The sequence below is a fragment of the Zosterops lateralis genome (genome assembly GCF_965231275.1).
Source record: "Zosterops lateralis genome assembly, chromosome: 16".
Taxonomy (NCBI): Eukaryota; Metazoa; Chordata; class Aves; order Passeriformes; family Zosteropidae; genus Zosterops; species Zosterops lateralis.
The window spans coordinates 7326750-7345596 of record NC_139776.1 but is presented as its reverse complement, the minus strand read 5'-3'; the positions used below and the strand labels follow the sequence as shown (position 1 = coordinate 7345596).

Sequence of the window (18847 nt, the reverse complement as noted above, 5' to 3'; positions counted from 1 at the left end):
GGAAGCCTATCTCTCTGCTGCTGTTGTCTTCCCTGGCAGCTGCATCCTCAGGATCCCAGTGGGGTTGGACAGGACAGATTAAAGGTCCCTTTTCCCACTAAAACCATCTCCTTACAGTGCCCAAGAACAGTGGCCTTATCAAGGTGGTAAGAAGGCAGCAAACCCCCAGTAATGCTGCCCTACTCCAGTTTTCCCAGGAGTCAGTAGCCTCTTGGAAAGCAAAACTTGGCTTTTGCTGTCAGATCCCAGGACACAGGAAGGTCCCTGGGTTCCACTTAGTACAGAGAGTGGGATGGTTTCACCTCCTGGCACCTAATCTGCTCCCTGCTCTGCCTCTTTATCAGTGGGCAGACTCACTCCAGCCATGGTGCCAGTGAGGCTGCTGAAACAGGGTGAGTTGTTATTTTTCAAACCAAATCACTCTGCAAAATTTCTGGATTCAAGAACTTTGTAGGGATCCCTTAAACAGTTGCGTGGGTATTTTGTTTCCTTGACTTTATTTTGATTTTCTGCACAAGGAACTCTTGACGTGGCATGGAGTGACAGGACAAGGGGCACTGACAGAGGGCAGGGTTACATTGGATATTGGGAAGAAGTTCTTCCTGGTGAGGTTGGGGAGGCCCTGGCAGAGGTTGCTCAGAGAAGCTGCAGCTGCCCCATCCCTGGAGATGCTCAAGGCCAGGCTGGAGAGGGCTTGGAGCAACCTGGGATAGTAGAAGGTGCCCCTGCCTATGAGAGGAGGTTAGAACCAAACCATTCCTTGATTCTGTGAGTGCTTGAGTGTGGGTCAAGGCTTCAATATTGTGTTTTCAGCACTCAGCCCTGCAGGGTGCACAGTGGGTGGGGCTGGAAGGTGCTGGGAGCCTCTCCACAATTCCTTCCACTCCTTCCGCCCCATCCTGCCCCAACAGATCCCATACCTCTGTGGTTTTCTCTTTCAGATTACAAAAAGATGAAGGATGTGTCTTGAATTAACTAGTTAGGAGGTGACCATGCTTGGTTTCATCAATATATCTCGAATTGTCTGGCACCAAGAACTGTGCCTGTTTTCCCAAGACAAATGCAGAGGTTTACTTTACTACATCCCTGTTTTAGAAGAGCCTGGGTTAGTGGACTGTATCAAATCTCAGAGGAAAAGTGAGCAATGCTGTGTTTGCAGTCAGGTTGTTATCTCCAGAATCAGGAAGGTCAAGCTGCAAAAATAGAATTCCTGTTTTTGCGGGCAGCAGCATCCTGAGGACACGTGGGAAAAGCATCAGGCATGGGCTGCTTGCCACTGCCACCGCCGTGATGGCCCCAGCATTGTCCTGGCACTGTCCTCCTGGCACTGTCCTCCCTGTCCTTACAGAACATTGCCCTGGGAATTAAAATTTACCCCCCTGCCTCCCCCTCAGTTTGTCTCCTTGTGCACCGAGTGCTGAGCTCTGTGGAAAGTCTCCCACACTGGTTATTTTGATGGGATCACAAGATGTGGGACAGCCCAGGAGGATGCTGCTATTTCAATATCCCCTCAGGGACAGGGAGGACAGTGGCCAGTGACATTGGGCACCACTTGTGGTGGCAAAAGCCCTCCCCAAAAGGCAAGTGGGGAAACCTTTCCCCAGCAGCACAGCCAGGCACCCTCCCCCACATGTCCTTGTGGATTACAAACTTCCCTGATTTCAGTTGCAGCTTTTGGACATTTTTGTGTACCTGGCTCCAGGGATAGGGTTTGGGAGCATTGGCCATGTGGGGTGTCATGGGCTGGGGTCCCATCTCCCTGAGGACTACAGCCCTGCTCCCTCCCACTCTCTCCAGCCCAGGCTGGATCCTTTCTCAGGAAAAGCTCATGAAGGCAGATTGGAGTTTTTAATAAAGAAGCTCGTGTGGTTTCTAGAACTGCAGTTGTTGTATTTGTAGCTGTTTTATATATTTTTCGATTTTCCAGTGTAAAGACTTTGCACACCCTCACTCCCAGCCACAGGGGGTGGCAGCAGAACTCTCATTCAAGCATTTATTACTTTGTCCCTCTGAGAATGGTGATAAACTGTCAATTTCTGCCTCTTATGCTGTGTGAAAAAGTCACTGAGCATTCAGAGGATTAGTATCTATTTTGTTAAATCTTTAGGTCAATTTTCTGTTTAATGCTGTTTATTAGTATTCTCACAATACAAAGAGAAGCCTTGGAACTAAAACAACCCATTTCTGGAGAGAGATGGACACATACGGTTTCATACCAACTTTATTTCTTTTTTTTTTTTTTTCCTTTATTTTTTTCATGATCACTTCTTTTGCACAACAACAACCTCAAGTTGACAATGAAATGCACATGGCAGACCAAAGGGAACCGGACAAGGCTCTGTTAGGGATGGAAAGTCTTTCCATGACACTGTGCCAGCTCCCCACCCAGCCCAAGGGATGGTGACCCCAGCTGTGGCAGGAGGAGCACATCCTGCCTGGAGGGCAGCTCAGCCCTGTGCCCACACAGTCATTTCCCAACCCTCTCCTGCAGCCATGGGCCGAGGTGTTCCTCCCGGGGTGCACGGCTGCATATCCCAACTCCATACTTTGGTACTTTCCATTTCAGAGCACTTTAGAGATGTGGAGGCATCGGTTATCCCACGGTCCCCATGGGGAGGGAGCATCTATGTCCCCTTGTCAAAGGGTGTGGGGAACTGAGGCATGGGGGATGCCGGGGCAGGGATGCCCAGCTGTCCCCTGCATCCCTGCACCCTGGGGACCACGGAGCACCCACCTGTAGGCATGGGCCAGTGCCCCTCTGCTGCTTTACTTAAAGACAAAGGTGGAGTTTATTGGTCTTACTATGTCATCTCGTCCCTAGCATGGAGAGTAAGAAATCTCTAGCACCGTAAACAGCCATTCCCTGACTCATTTCAAGTGGTATCAGAGTGTATGTGCATATATTGTTTCCACGGACGTGTTTCTGTGCACGTGTGCACAGCCGGGTGCACAGCCACTGCGAGGAGAACAGGAATGCCATGGGAGGGGTGTAACGAACCCCATGAGACAGGATTGCAGAGCCAGGGCCAGAGAGTCACGCTGGGCTAAGCTAAAGCAAGCAAGCTGAAGTTTACATTTGAAGGGGAGCAGCAATACCGACCTACCCCCGAGGTAGGATGCATGCAACTCCTCAACTCCCCCCGGCCCTGGGAGGTCAGCTCAAAGGGAACCCCATAATTGGGCTAGAGCAAGATTTTTTCATGACTCCAAAATTATAAGACAAGGAATAGGCTCAGTCCAGAAGCAGTTGGAGGGGCCAGCATCCTTGGACGTGCCTATTTACAGGCAGAGCTGAGCTCTGCTGTTTGGAATAACGAGGCCACAGAGCTGTAATTTGGGTTGCAAGGCTGGTTGTTCCAGCTTCCCTACAGCTTCACCCATTGCCTGGCTGTTGGTGCCAGCTGGGAGCTCATTTAACTTCAGCTCCTCATTCTTGTCTGAATCAAAGGCTCCTCTCCAGGAGGGCTCCTGGAAGGCCTATGCATGTACATAATGATGTCACCCTCCTGACTTTCCTCCCTCACACCGCTGCCACACTTGAGGTCCAGGCAGGGATGCTGTGGGTGCCCTGAGGATGCTCCCCCTACAAGGCACATTCCCATGTCCATATGCTGCTGCAAAAATGGGTCTGAAAACTGTTGGTTCAGAACTTAATTCATAAACACCTTCGGGGATCAGTGGAAACCGCAAGCCCTACAATAAGGAAGGTGACCCCAAGAACTGGGGGGGGTTGCATGCTGTGTCCACATGCACAGTACATGGGAATGCTCCAGGAATGACATAGGCTGGGGCAGTAAGGATGTTAATGAGGATACTTAATTAGTCTCGTCTGAGGCATGAAGAATGCAGCTGCACATAGCCAATAGCATGAAAGGATATTGAAAGGCATGGAATAACCATGATCCTGGCCCGTGCCACATGCTGCAGGTTGGGCACAGTGCTGCATGAGCTCCTGGCCACGACGGGTTTGGAGCAGTGGGTGGACACCCCTCATCCAGCCAACACCGTGCAGCCAAAGCAGTCACACATTTCCCTGATAGTGCCCAGTGGCACTGGACAAGCTCCTGAACATCCCTACTTCATCCATCTGCACTGGGCAAACATGGCTCTGGGACACGTAAAGCCTCTGGCCCCACAGGTGAGGCTGTTTCCTTGGCACAACGTGTCTTGGCAGCAGCTCCCTGACATTACCAATGCACAGCTCTCCCTGTATGTCCCTGCTCCTCTGCTGCAGGAGCTTCTCCTGCAGTAACATATTTTCGAGCCATATCCACCATCCCTCACTGCACCAACCTGATGGAGGGGAGAAAAATTAGTTTCCCAGTGCTCACACCTGCATAAGCACCATCTGCCAGGCCATTCTGCACTTGCCATGGGAATTTTTGCCAGGAAAAGCTATTGCAAGAACAAGTCGCCACTTGAGACCCATCTGGGCTTCAGGGAGGGGGAAGAGAGGGGCACAGGGCAGCACAAGGGACTGAGAGGGAAGATCCAGGCAGAAATTGAGCCTGGAGACTCAGGAGCTGTTTGGGAGGACGGCTCTGACCGGCACAACCTATTACAGCCCTTTTCCAGCACATGCTAAACCTGACAGATCCTTCAGCTTCCACGGGATTGCAGAGAACCACCTGGAACCTCCACACGGGGAGGTTTAGATCAACAATAAATTATATGTACTAGAATTGAAGCATTGCCTCTATTCTTCCTCTCAGCCCTTCCTTCTCCTCCCAGTATGAGGAGCAGCCGTCCCCACTCTCACTGCCCTGCCCGCAGGACTTGGCTGCCTCCAGCTCCCAATTCCATTATTTTCCAGCTGCTCTCTGGTCCAGCATCCCACTGGCACCCTGCCTTCACCTGGCCCAGCCTCTGATTCCTTCTGAGCCCCCAGGAGAGAGTGAAAATGGCCATTTCTCTTGTTTTCAACTCTTGCTCATGAGTACATTTCTGATAATAATAATCATAATAATCATAGTACTAAAAACAGTATTTACAACAAGCTCCAGGTCAGAATTACACACCAAGCAAACACTCAGCACCACAGAGAGTAGGACAGGGTTAATATCTTGCAGATACCTTCTCAGATCCCACCAACGTGGGACACAGACATTTGACAGTTTCAACCATTTCTTACACACAAACATTTCATTTAAATTACTTTTTAAATTTTTTTTAAACTTTTTAAAATTTCTTGTCACTATATGGATGAGGTGATGCTGGCGGTGATGCCACGCTCTACACAGATGCTTATCTAAGACAGCTGCTACTATAAACTGATCATTAGCTACTGTTAAGAAATTCAACCCTCAGTTTCCTTCTTTGCCCTAAATCTAATTTTCTTTTGTTGCTGACAGCACAGGAGCTTTCTAATAGCCCTGTCCTCCCCTCAGCCCAGGAGGAGGGGTTTGGGAGTAAGGTAGCCCTTCCTTTTGGGAGCAGAGTCCCCTGACATCAAGCCATGGCCATTGAGGGATTGCTCCCACATCCAGCTGGGAATTCTGTGGTGATCAGAAAAGAGCCCCAGGATTTGGTCACCAGCAATCTGCCCTGTGATGGCCCCAAAGGGCCACATCCATCTCTGAAAAGAGGGAAGGATTCTTCTGTTCACTAAAAGGCTATTTCACAACCATGCACTGCCTCTGTTGGATTTGCTTTCCTAATAGAGTGGAATTCTATATTGTGGGAGCACTGGGGAGCCCACAGAGGACTGAGGGTCTCTCCCAGGGCTCCCACAGAGCTGGAAATGCAATCACCACTCACGGCTCTCCCAGGCAGAGCAGCCAAGTCCTCTCAGTCCCCGCTCAGCTGGGGAGAGGGTGGCTCAGTGGCCAACCAGGGCATCAGGGAGTGCCCACCATGACAGGGACTTGCTGTGATGTGGCACCTGGCACCAAGCTTTGGGTGGAGCCCCTCAGCTGTTTCCACATGGGTTCTCAAAAATTACCCACAGATGAGGACTGTGGGCACTGCCTACCTGGGCTGGCCCTGGAGGCAGCCAAAAGATGGGATTTCTGCAACTCCTGAGCCATCTGTCCCTCCCCTTCCTCTCTCCTACCATGGGCAAACAGGGGGCTGCTCCCTATTTTACTTCACATACAGAAATTATCACTTACTTCCCATTTTTCTGAAACTGATATTTGGCTCAGAGCAAACACCAAGAGGAGGAAAAGCCCCAGATAAGAGATCTGTATCTCTGTGACACTGCTGGTTGAATTTATTAATATCTTCGTTTGGGTTTGTTTTTTTTAACATCAGTTTAAGAAATTATTTTTTTTAAAAAAAGAACAAAACCCTCCAAAGAAGCTGTTTGATTGACTGATTGATTCCCTATTTGATGTGAACTAGTTGCTATTCTGCTTAGAGGTCCCTATGATCTGTGAATCCCCACAAGCACTGACGATTAGGGATGCAGAGAGAAGCGTGTAGCTGGGGGACAAACACCAGGGAAGGGGATGGAGAATCGAATGTCGCATCTAGACAAACAAAATAAAATGTGTTGGTTGGTCGATTGGTTGGTTTGTTAACAGGAATCAGGTGCTAGATGTGTAGAAAAGCCCTTTATCCAGAGATCTCCTCCCGCTGTTCCTTGTTCCTGCGGACTTCGGCTGCGTGCAGTTCCTGCAAAGATGGGAGAGATGACACTGGGCTAACACACACCCTGCTCTTGTGATCAATATTTTCCTCATGCACACAGGATTTGCATCAGACATAAAAAAAAGACCGATTTCCCATTCAAAGCACCCCTAGGGCAGGGGCTTACACCCGCAAGGAGTGAAGGATCATCTGTGGGAGGCTGAAGGTGATGGAACCTCCAGTGAATGCACTCCTGGAGTGCAAAACCTTTCAGCCATGCAGCACTCAGTAGGCTTGATGCTGTGGCTTTGGACTTGCACTTATCAGGATTATCCAGGCTCTGTTCTCTATTGACCTTGAAGGACAACCCCACTCCTCATGCTGCTCTGGAGTAGAGCTCCTCCTCGGCAGCCACCACCAAGAAAACACTCTGTCCCTTGCACCCATCACACATGGGACTAGACCCCATTTTTCCATAAGGATCAGCCCCCCAGTCCCTGTCCCAGGGGTCACACTCACCTTCTCACGGAGTCTCTCCCTCAAGGCAGCGAGATGTGCCTCACGGATCTCCCTGCTCAGCTCCATCTTGTAGTTGAGCTTCTCCTCGGCCAGGCGGCTGAAGTTGTTGTTCTCCTCCAGTGCCTTGTGCAGCACCTCCCGCTCATGTTCCCGCTTCTCCGCCAGCTGCTTCAGCACCTGCGCCTCCTGGGTCTGCCAGGGATGGGGGTGAGGCCACCTGAGAGGCTGTTCCAGCCTTCATCTCCCCAGACAGGCTTTCTGACTCCCTCCCCTGCTCAAACCACTTTGCCACTCCCCTTCCACCTCATAATACAATCTTCCTGCTTGGAAGATATTTTTTATGCCTTTTCTGCTATCATAGAATTTTCTAGGTTGGAAAAGCCTTTTGAGATCATTGACACCAACAGTTCCTCCAGCACTGGCCAGCCCACCAGTAACCCATGTCCCCAAGTGCCACATCTACACGATGATGATGATGATGATGATGATGATGATGATGATGATGATGGAATTGAATTCCCTGCCTAAATCATGCTGAAGAACCTCACTCCATGATTCCTGTGTCTCACCTGACAATTTCCAGTTGAAGAACAAGTGTCAGAACACTTCCCAGCTGTTTTAGATTACTCCTGCTTAGTTTTAGGGTTTGATGCAGTTAGTACCCGAAAAGTCACTGTTACTACAGGACATCTCCTTACCTTCCTCCTCTCCTCTGCAGCCTCCAGCCTCCTCTGCAGCTCCTCCAGGGACAGGTCCTTCTTCTTGGGAGGGGAGGAAAGGATTGGGCTCTCAGGAGATAAATCTGAAGGCGACTTCAGGATCACTTCAAAACTCTGGCCTGATGCCCTCTTATCCAGCTGCTTCACCTCCATATCTTTGTGGGGAAAAAAACAGTGACTCTGTGAACCTGTGCCATTCAGGAGAGTGACCTGAGGTCATCGAGCTCCTCACACAGGAATTAGGATTTTCCCATGTCCTGATCTGGTTGATTTTGTTTTATCTCCAGAATTTCTTGATTAGCGATCACCTTCATCCCCTCCATGCAAATGCAATTAATTCAAAGCCATGGTATAATTACAGAAAGGTCACATTGCTGTTAATACCTTGTATGTCACCCTGGCATAAGGCAGAGAGACTCTGACTCTGGCAAGCTCCCACATTGCCTGTGGGAGAATAATCCAAACACTGCTGGAGCTCCTGTGGGAGCAGATTACCTACCTCCATACTGGTAGATGGTGTTGGGATGGGGCTGGGTGTGGAAACAGGAGCAGATGAGGGAGAGCAGAGACAGCTCCTTCATTTTCTCCTTGTAGGCTGAAAAATATGAGATAGCAATGAGAGAGATTCTAATGGCAGCAGCATCTCTTTTTCATGGAGAAATTAAGCAAGTATCCCATTTGCAGCTTTCAGACTGTTTGGAGGCTTTTCCATGCTGCCAGGATATCCCATTTGCAGCTACCAGACTCTGTGGAGACGTTTCCATGCTGCCATAGATTGCCAAAAGGTCCCCAAGGAGTGTCTGATCTAGAGCAGCCTAAATTAGCTGCCAGGGTGGCAAATGTTATGGGAACATACACAGTAGGGATTTAAAACATCTAGGGGTATAAGTTTCTGTGCAGGGTTTTCCCTCCAAAGGAGGTGGGACGCTGCAGCCTGTTTAGTTAAACATGTTGGGACAGTTGCCCCACCCTGTCTCCACTGGAAGTGGAATTTCCAGTCTCTGAGATAAATGATGCCCACTGACACCTGGAAATATTACTCAAGCCCTGGCGAGTTGGGAATATTTCACAATTCAGCATTTCTGAGGTGAGGGTGAAGAGACAAGGAGAGATCAGGAATGTGAAGAACAAAGGGCCATTTGAGTGATGAAACTGTTCAGGGGCTCTGCTACCAGGGGAAGAGCTGGACCCCAATTTCACAAGGCAGCTCCTGCCCTGCAGCAGCAGATCAGGAAGGATGTGAGTGGATTCTGTCACCACCTTGGCCCACACAGGCAGAGGTTGGCACAGTCTGTGACCACAGTAATTGTCCTTCTGTAAAGGACAGGAAACACGCAATCCTTCTGAGCTCTGCTGCTGTGAGCCCTCCCATTTGCTCATTGTTCCTGTGACTGGAGGATGCACCAAAGTACTCTCAGTGATCACTAGTGCTGCCCCAACACAGATTGCAGCAATCTGCTTCTGGGGCAATCTTCACCTGTATTTTTGGAGTTCAGCACTTTTAAGACTGTTTGCACCCTCCTGACAAAGAACCTCAGAATAGAAGGAGTTGAAGTCAGTGAAGTGCTCTGTCAGGTTGTCACATTCTTTATCACATCAGTGAAGCCCTCACAGCATCACTCCTATGTGGCAGGTCAGCAGCTAGGGCTCAGCACTGGGTGCTGCTGCCTCATGGGTCCTGTGAGGCTCTGTCCTGGGCTGGCTCCTTGGGTGACATCCAGGCATGTGGGGACAGTGTCCTCATGGCAGCATGTCCTGACAAATCTGCCTTGAGCATCCTTGTGCTGCCCTTCCTCCTGCCTCCGCCACAGGCACAGGCATTCTGCTGCCCTGCCTTGGCTCTGCCTCTGGATTTCTCACATATCCTGGTGCTTCTGGCCTTGGTTTATCCCCTCTGTACTGATCTCATTTTGTGCTCCAGCCAGGGGCAACTCTGCAACTCAGCTTCCAATGGCACCTTCAGAGCAAGACCCTCCCCTGAGCCAGGACAGGGAAATCCCCAGAACTCTGTGATCTGAAGAGGCATTAGATGCAGAACAATTCTGAAAAAAATAACATTGTGTAACACGTGCCCTTAGCAATATCTTTCAGGTATTCTCCTCTGCCTTCCCACAGTTTTGAGTGGGAAAACCTATGCCTGCTTCATGCTTGCACTTATTTTTCCTCCTAGGTACAGAACTTCACCTTAATTAACACCCTTCTTTTGCTAAACCACCATCCCTGAAGCTCAGATCTTGACTGAACACTTTTTTAGCTTGCTCCTCTTTCTGATATGAACCTCCTACCCAGTCCTGCTGTTAAATGCAAACCAAATAGGAATAGTTTACACCAGCAGTGGCAGCCAGACATGTTTGATTTTGTTCTTAATGCAAAAAACCTCTGGAGAGCCTCTGAGAGGCCCAAAGCCATGGCATGGAGCAGGAAGCTAATGCATCTCCTAATGTGCTGCCAAGAACCCTGAGGAGGATCCCTGGGAATAGATGAGAGACATTATCATTTATTATCATTTAGACATTATCATTTAATACAAACAAGCCAGTCAACAAGGTCGTTGCTCCTCCATTATGTCTGGTCCTGGGTGAAACCAAGGCTTGAGGCAGATGTGCCACACCCCTGACCCCCCTCGTTTAATTCAATTTAATTGTCTGACAGCACTTGTTACAGAGCACAGTGCTTTGTATTTCATGACTTGGGCCTCAGTACTGGCACTGTGTGCAGATGATTGCATGCTGCATTCCCTGCCTTCCACGAGGTTTGCCGTGGTGATTTCACAGCTGCCTCCATTCCACCGGGATCTCCCCTGTCCTGCTTTCCCTTCTGCAGAGCAAACTGACCATCCCTCTGTGGCAATTAAAATGAAGAGGAGCAGGAGGACAAAAGGCCCTGGGCTGCGGCAGGGCTGTGCCCAGCGCTGGAAGAGCTCTGCGTCCTTCCCCCGCCCGGAGCCGGCAGCTGCACCCGGCGCCAGCCGTCAGATGCAATTAGCGGCACACGGGGCCGGGGAGAGGGGCAGGAGCTGCCGCGGCCCCGGGGACGGGCGGGGGATGGTCCCGAGCAGTCCCCGCTGCCGGGCACTCTCCTCTGCCAGGGGGGAGCAGCGGGAAGGGGCAGCGGACCGCGCTGCCGGCCCAGAGCTGTCCCTTCAGGACCGGCACCCCGCCGGACCCCGGCCGGGAGCTGTCCCTTCAGCACCTCCGCGGGGGCCGGGCACGAAGAGGGGCAAGGACTGACTCCTGAAGAAACCATAGATTCATAGGAGCACAGAATCGTCACAGATTTGTTCGGATTGGAAAAGCTCTCCGAGATCATCAGGTCCAAGGGTTCCCCCAGCACAGCCAAGCCCACCACTAAACCACGTCCCCAGGTGTCCACCTACATGGATTTTAAATCCACCCAGGAATGATGACTCTACCTGTTCTCTGGGCAGCCTGTGCCAGGACTTGACAGCTTCGGTGAAAACATTTTCCTAATGTCCAATCTAAACCTCCCCTGGCACAACTTGAGCCACGTTCTCTTGTCCTGTCACTTGTTAACTGGGAGAGGAGGCTGAGCCCTGCCCAGCTGCATCCCCCTGTCAGGGACTTGTGAGAGTGAGAAGATTCCCCCTGAGCCTCCTTTCCTCCAGGCTGAGCCCTCCCAGCTCCCTCAGATACTCCTGGTGCTCCAGACCCTGAAATCCCCACACCTGTGGGACACAGAAGCATCACAGTGATGACACATTCCGTGACAAATAATTGTTTTATCAGGCTAAGATGAGAAAAGCCATCCTGTGAGGAGAGGTGCTTCCTCTGATTCAGTAACTAGAAGAAAGACCCATAACCTCTGGGTTGCTATTTAGGAACCCGTGTCAGTGAAGATCAAACCTGAGATCTCCTGAAGCAAGACTCTGGATCAATCACAGCTGCTTAAAACTTAGGGGTAAAAGATTGCCAACGTCAGCACTAGAATTTATTTCAGAAGTATCTGCACTCCCATTTGCAATAGATTTAAAGTTTTGAGGACATACTTTTGCCAGTGGACAAAACCTTTGACCTAGGAAAAGACATGTGGCTGGCCAGAATATGACATGGCCAAGGAGTTCCTGCCAAGAAAGGATGGATCTAGTGCACAAATGTGCATATTTTAAGAACAATTAGACAGGGAATGCTGAACTTTTTACTTGAGCATCTATTAACATTTTAATTCTATTAACTTAGTAAAAATAAATTCAGCTTGCACTGAGCAAATATTTCATTTCTGTATAAATTAATCTCACTTGGGTCCTCAGGGACTTGCAGGATACCAAAGCATTGCTTCAGTCTCAGAGGTGCAGCAAGAACTCTGCCTAGCTGGTGGGCAGAGGATTAGGACAGGCTGCTCACTCAGGTATGAATTACTGACATTTTACTTCTCTTTTAAGGCAAACACTGCAATAGAAGCATCAGCAGCAAATTCATTCACTCTGGTATGGGCTTCATTGCTGTGTCATAACATTTCACTGCTGTCATATCAGAACTGAGGTGAAACGTTGCAAATAACTGAGCTGTGTAAACAAAAAAATGAATAAATTGTAGAAGTCAGAGAAAATATATCAGCATCCCATCCTGTAAAGTGAACTCACAATCTGCTGGCTTTAGAGGAATTTGAGCAGTGATTAAGCTACAATCCATAAAGGTGCACTCAGTTCCTCAACCTCTCTGAACATTCATGCCCTGCAATCAGCACAGGCTGATTCTGGTTTGGTTGTATTCCATCCCACACCCCATGAGCCAATCAATCTTTATTAAAATATTTCATCTTACTTTGCATATTACTATTACATTACAATAGAATATATTGCCTGGGAAAAATCACATTCTCCCTGTTGCAAAGCGAAGAAGGGAGATGTCCTGGGCTTTCACCAAGGCACCGGGAGGCTCAGGGTGCTCCCAGCTCTCTCTAGTGACTCCTTTCCTGTGCTCCCTCTTGTGCTGTAGGGAATATCCTGCATTTCCACTTCCCCACTGCTTTGCACAGTGCTGTGCACACCATCGATCCATGTAAAGTGTTTATCTCCAAGTCAACCCCCAGAGACATTATCCAGCTGCTCCCCAAGTGCTGATGGTGCCAGAGATGGAGGAACAGCTGGGAATGGTGTGGTGCAGGAGCAATGGGATTAATTTTCCTGCTCATGATGTGCCTGGATGGTGGGGTATTAAACCTATTATTCATTAAAAAAGTTTTGTTCTCTGTTTCCAAAATACATAAAGCTAAACTGCAAGCCAGGTTTTGGGGTGGTATTTAACGACATCCAGCAAAACAGAGCAGGGCCATCTCAGCACAACACTGGCATGGCATCAGTCACAGTGAACCAGAGGCAGAGCAAGGCTAATTTATGTGAAATTTAAATGGATGAGACTGGATGTGCTCTGTCTGATAGCAAGGTCAGAGGAAGGTTATTACAAGAAAATAATTTGGTTTGTGAAGATAACTTTGGAGAAGCAAGAATTGCTTCCATAATGAATATTATCTCATGAAAAAAAATAAGAACAGGCCAATTATAAATGCAGTCAAAGCTTAAACAGAAGGTACAGAAGAGACAGAAAACAGAGTTCTCTAGCACAGACTACAAAGTCACACATAAAACAAAAGCAACTAGAGTCCTCAACAAGCCTTGAGAGTACAGCAGGCTCTAGATATTCTCCCCTACTATGAATCCTATCATAAAAAAAAATTGGCCAGACCTTCAACTTGACTTCCACATTCTTGCTCCCCAGCTTCCACAAACAAGTCGGCAGCAGATCTTACAGAACCAGAAAACACTAGTGGGTTTTTTTGCTTGGTTTTCTGTTTGGTTGGTTGGTTGGGTTTTTTGAGGGGTTTGGAAATTTTTTTGTCAGCTCAGTAGTTGTAGCCCACACTGATGGTACAGGGACACCACGAGATCCAGGTGCAGAAGTTACCATGGGCTCATGTGGAATCACCCATGAGAACAGGCAGATGTGAGATTTACTCTGCCTTCTGTCAGACATCTGCTGAACTACTGCCCAGGAACGGTTTCCAATCTCCCACCTCCTTCCCCCCAGGTTTTATTGGCAGCTCATGAATGTCACAACAGCCTGTGCTGTGCACATCAGCAAATCACTTGAGCTGGAACATGTGGGCTGCTCCCAGGAAAATGACCAGGGAAATCTCCTCTTGTATGGGCTCAGCAACAGAGAAGGGCCCAAGCTGTGTAGCAGAGCCCTGGCTGGGGGTTACTGTTTGAAGGAGAGAAGTGTGGCCTGTGTTGCTTGATAGAGCAGAGGAAGGAACCAGATGGAAGCAGCTGACCCAGAGTGTTTGTGGATTTTGGGCAAACACAGGTTTCACAGTCAGGTTGGGGTGCAACAAAGAACTGCAAGAGACCTGTGGAGCTGATGAGGCAGCAGTTCATGAGACAGTCAAAGACAGAGCCCAGGGCCGTGATGTGTCAGGTACAGATATGTTGTGTGACTACTGACAGTCATTTGGCCTCTCTGGATCTGGTTTCCTTTCCTTTAACTGAGGTTTATTGCATTTCCTCATTATATAGTGGTGCTATTTGTATAAACAAATACAGAGGGGATAAGATTCTCTAATAGGGCAATAAGTATGCAGAAGTAACTTGAAAGAATAAAAGGAGTATTTATAAATATGCTGAGAATCTCTTCACCATTTGGGAGGTGCCAAAGTGCCACAGCACATGCACATGGTCTTTGGTTGCTCTCTGGCTCTTTTGTATTTTCTAAATCATAGCACATTGGTTTAACTCCCCTCTGGAGAGGAGACTTTAATTTTTAAAACATAACTCACATCTGGAGGAGTAAAGCCCATGTCAGTAGGATAACTGGGAGGGATTAGCCAGGCACGTTGTTTCCAGTTAATTTAGGGATACAGAAGTTTGAGTGAGTTTCAGGTCTGTCCAAGGATTGCCATGAAGAACCATTGGCCCCATTCACCCCTCTGCTGCCCACACTGCTTTCACAATGGGCTTATCTGCAGCCTTCTGGTTGCCACATCAGGCCAGTAAACCTCAGCTTTTACTCAAAAGAAGGAAAAAGAAGGAAAATATGTTCATCTGATAAAACAGTGCCTTCACCAGATCTGAACCAACAATGACAGATTCCAAGAAAGGGCTCATTTGAGATAGCTAAAGCATCTTCCTGGAGTCTACATGGTGCCATTAAACAAGATATTATTCATATTTTAGAAAAAACAAGTATTTGCTATTTATTTAGATCCCTTGTCCAGATACACTGGTGAAAAGAAAAATATAAATGCCTACAATGATAGGCTCTTTTGGCATGCAAAACTGAATTCCCAATGAAAGAACCATAATTTTTTAAGGCCACATGGACTTGTTCAACAGCCAAAGAAAAAGACAATAGTCATTTCTGGAGAACACAGAGAGATGGAGAGTTTGATAGAAAGGAATTTGACTCTCCAGCGTGGGCAGTAGAAACGTCAGGACAGGGCAACACCATCTGGTGTCCTTCTGTGCCACCCAGAAAAGGGATCAAGAGATAACCCAGAGCTACATGAAGTCCCCCAGCTCTCACATTTCAATGCAGGACGGGGAAACCTTGGGATCTGCCAAGGCCCATTTACCATGCCCAGTCATGAGGCCAGAAACGACAACCTGGTGTTTCCTCTTGGCTCCACCTTCTCAGACACACCAACGCCGGAGAAAGCCTGTGGGGATGTCACCTTCTGCATCATTCATTCCATAATCTCCGTTCTCTTTATTCAACCCAGATGCCACAACCTGTGGGGGGAGTTCCGCAGCCCTGCAGAGCCCGGGCAGGCCCCCGGGCCGCGGTGCACAAAGCACAAAGCCCGGCGCGGATGCTGCGGGAGGAGGTGCGAGGGCTCTGCCCCTGCAAGGGCTGCCCGGCAGCGGGGCCGGCACCGCAGCTGAGCCGGCACTGAGCATGTGCCGCCCATCCCGCGGCTCCGCACCGAAAACAACCCCCGGCGCCGGCAGAAAACGCCTGAGGTGACAGGGAGGATAGAGACAGGGCAGCCAGGCTCCGGGGAGCGAGCCCTGTTTCTTTTCATCCCGAGGACTGGGTTGTTTGTTTAAACAAACCAAGCAAATCTCCCCGAGGGGGATGGATAAGCCCCCCGGGCATCAGCCGCAGACTGCAGCTGTCCTCCCCCCAGCACGGATCGGCTTTTGCTGAGAATAAAGAAGGAAATAATGAAGAAAGCGAACAAGACTCATTCCTTAATTGGAGGATTCCTAATTCTTTCTCTCCTGCCTTTCCAGGCTACTCTCCATTGCTGCTGTACGAGCTGTAGGCGATGGGGAGATGGGGAGCTGCTCCTGCAAAGGCAGCTGGGCGAGGCTCAGCCCCGACCCTCCCTTGGCACACAGCGCCCTATTCTCTTCCCTCCTGCCAAAGCACTGCTTTCCATGACTTCCTACTCCTTTAAAATGCTTCTCTGCTTGATCTGAGTCACAGGGAAGCCTCATTTCACGCTTCTTCATGATCTTAAGCCTCTTTGACAGTAAAACTGCATCTTTGGGAGGAAGCAATGTGCCATGGGCATGCAGTGGGCTGGAAGGGTGAGAATGCACCAAGTGGAAATCGCATGTTCTGCCTACGTGTGTTTCATCCACCGCCTCATCCATCCCAAGTTTGATGCAACCCTGGTTTAGAGGGCTGGTAAGTCTGAGCCTTCCCTCCCACCCCCACTCTGCAAACGAGGTCCAATTCCTGCTCAGTAGGGAAGGCAGGAGATGGGTGGCACCTCCCAAGAGTGCACTGCTGCAGACGTTCATTGAGACAGGGATCCTCGCAGGAATATATACAATAGCTGGAGGTTTTCTATCAGAAACACATTTTTACAACGCTGCTTTATGTCTTTAATTGCATGCAAAGCCCTCTCAGGATCGGCTGCGCCCTTATACTCCCCCCACATACACACCCCTCCATCTCTCTGTCCTTCTCCCCCCTGCATCTACCGGTCTTTTAAAAGGAGCAAGGAATAGAAAATGCACGGCAGGAAACCTGGGTAAAGGGCAGTGAAAGAAGCAAGTCATGTTGCCTGGTCTCCTGCGGGCTGGTTCCCTGCCTGGGGGGCAAAAAGCACTGCCTGCTCTTCCTTTTTGTCCGTTGCTCCTGTTCAGCCCTCCAGGATCTCACTTCCCTCTCCCAAACCCTTCTTTGTGGGCTGCAGAATTCAGAGTCATTCCAAGAAATAATTCGGTTTTCTAAAAGAAAAAGACCCTCTAAACCCACCCACTCTTCATTGAACCATTTCAAGCTTTTCTTCTCCTTCACCCACACTCCCAGTTTCAGCCACTTGAATCCCTCCGTCCCAGTCAAAGGGGGCAAGACGGGTCTTTATGAAGCTGGAAGGAAGCAGCACAGCTGCACATGCTGGAGCTGCCCTCCCGAAGCCAAACCCGAGCAGCTCCCGGGCAGCCGCGCTGTGATTCCCGGCACTGCTGCAGGAGGGAGGAAGGGCTTCCCTTGCAGCATCTCATTTCACCCAACGCCATCAGAGGACCGCTCCCCTGTAGCATCTTCGAACCAAGAAATGTGAGCTGTGCAAGAAATCTGGGGCTGGGAAGCCAGGAGAATACACAAAACCCCATCCAGGTTCTTCTGGCTGGCTTTGTGGGATTTTTTAGGGCATTACCGACTCTTGCCCACGTCTTCCTCTCCATTACCCATTTAGGCAATACATGATCTTCACAAAACAAAATGTAATATTTGATTTCCTTACATCCACCTGCACCGTGTGCAATTTTTCCTTTGGGAGGGAGGGGAAAAGCTCTACGATGTTACAAAAATAATATTTAATTGGCACGTAGCAGCATCTTCTAATGGCACAATGAAACGGGAGCAATACTTTAAATTGGCAAGTTTATCACACGTGTATTCATATTAAAATAAAAAGCCCACCTGCTATCTTGCATCAGAGGGGTGTGTGTACGGGGGAGGAAGGGGAACAATGCTGCCATACCAGCTGCCTCCTCAGCACAGAACTCCCCAGAAACCCACGGGGGGAAAAAAACCCAACCCAACCCAAACCTTCAGAATAATAATAAAAAACATTATATCTAAAACTTGATGGTTTTAGAAGTGCATTGATGCCAAGCCCCCGAGAAGCCGCCTGTCCTACCTGAGACGGTGCTGGCCATGCTGCGGCGGGAGCGGAGCGGTGCTGCAGGAGCGGGAGGGAGCGCAGGAGCTGCGGAGGTGCTGCAATGCTGCGGGGAGGGAGGACTGACTCAGCTGGAGGGGGCTGCAGCCATCCGCGGCGGGGAGAGGCTGGAGCGCCCAGAGAAAGGCGAGGGGTGGAAAGAAAAAGAAGGGTCACTAGTTCAGAATATTAATGAGCGTATCAGGCCTCCTTTCCTGGGTGGCTTTGACGGCAGATCCCTCCCAGGCAAGCCTGCCTGCCAGGAACACAGCCCCACGGCGGGGGGGCGAGACACACCCAGCCGGGCGCTGGCAAAAGAGGATTTTTTTTCCTCCTCTTCCTCCCTTTCTTGTCTGCTCGAGATGGGTTAAACTGTTTTTTCCCTTGCTGAAAGCAGAGTTAAGCAAGATAATTTTTTTTTTTTTTTTTTTTTTTTTTTTTTTTTTTTTTTTTTGTAACCGGCCATTCCAAGGCAGCCTCACCTGCAGGGCCAGGTCGGGGGTCTGGCTTGACTGGGCTGAGGTATGAAACCCAAACTCCAAACCTTGCAGCAGCTTCAGGCAAACAGCAAAGGGAGGAGGGATCCCAGCAGGTTTTTAGACATGGGATTAGTTGTTGTTTTTTGGGTTTTTTTTGCACCAGCACTGAGGCACTAAAAGGAGCTGCAGTTTGGGGAGGAAACTGCTGTAAAAGTAGAGGAGAAAGAGCAGAATGGACCCTTTCGATTTCATTGAGAATTCTCTGGGTTTCTCCCCCACCCTAGGCATCAGAACCTCTTTTCTTATAATTTTCTGTCTGTTTTCTATAATTTCCATCATTTCCATTTGTGGCTATTGCCAGGGGCTAATGCTTCTGTGCTTTTAGAGCAGCACACACACACTTGGGAGCAAGGAATCCTCCCAAAC

The 18847-nt window shown here is 49.3% G+C and overlaps 1 protein-coding gene across 1 annotated transcript; it reads right to left on the bottom strand.

Annotated features, from left to right (window-relative positions):
• Positions 1-2107: 2107 nt before the first annotated feature.
• STMN3 (stathmin 3) lies at positions 2108-18440 on the bottom strand. The gene is made up of 6 exons (XM_083873003.1): positions 18425-18440; positions 17922-18009; positions 8308-8403; positions 7788-7963; positions 7090-7281; positions 2108-6615 (listed from the first exon to the last, which is right to left on the bottom strand). Exons 2-6 carry the CDS (start codon positions 17938-17940, stop codon positions 6556-6558), a joined length of 543 nt encoding a protein of 180 aa, XP_083729129.1. The 5' UTR covers positions 17941-18009; positions 18425-18440; the 3' UTR covers positions 2108-6555.
• Between the last annotated feature and the right edge of the window lie 407 nt (positions 18441-18847).

Excerpts from the sequence above, each read along its gene's own strand:
- STMN3 (XM_083873003.1), bottom strand. Across the intron at positions 7,964-8,307 it reads CACCATCTACCAGTATGGAG|ATATGGAGGTGAAGCAGCTG; the intron begins GTAGGTAATCTG and ends TTCCCCACAAAG. Across the intron at positions 7,282-7,787 it reads CTGCAGAGGAGAGGAGGAAG|ACCCAGGAGGCGCAGGTGCT; the intron begins GTAAGGAGATGT and ends CATCCCTGGCAG.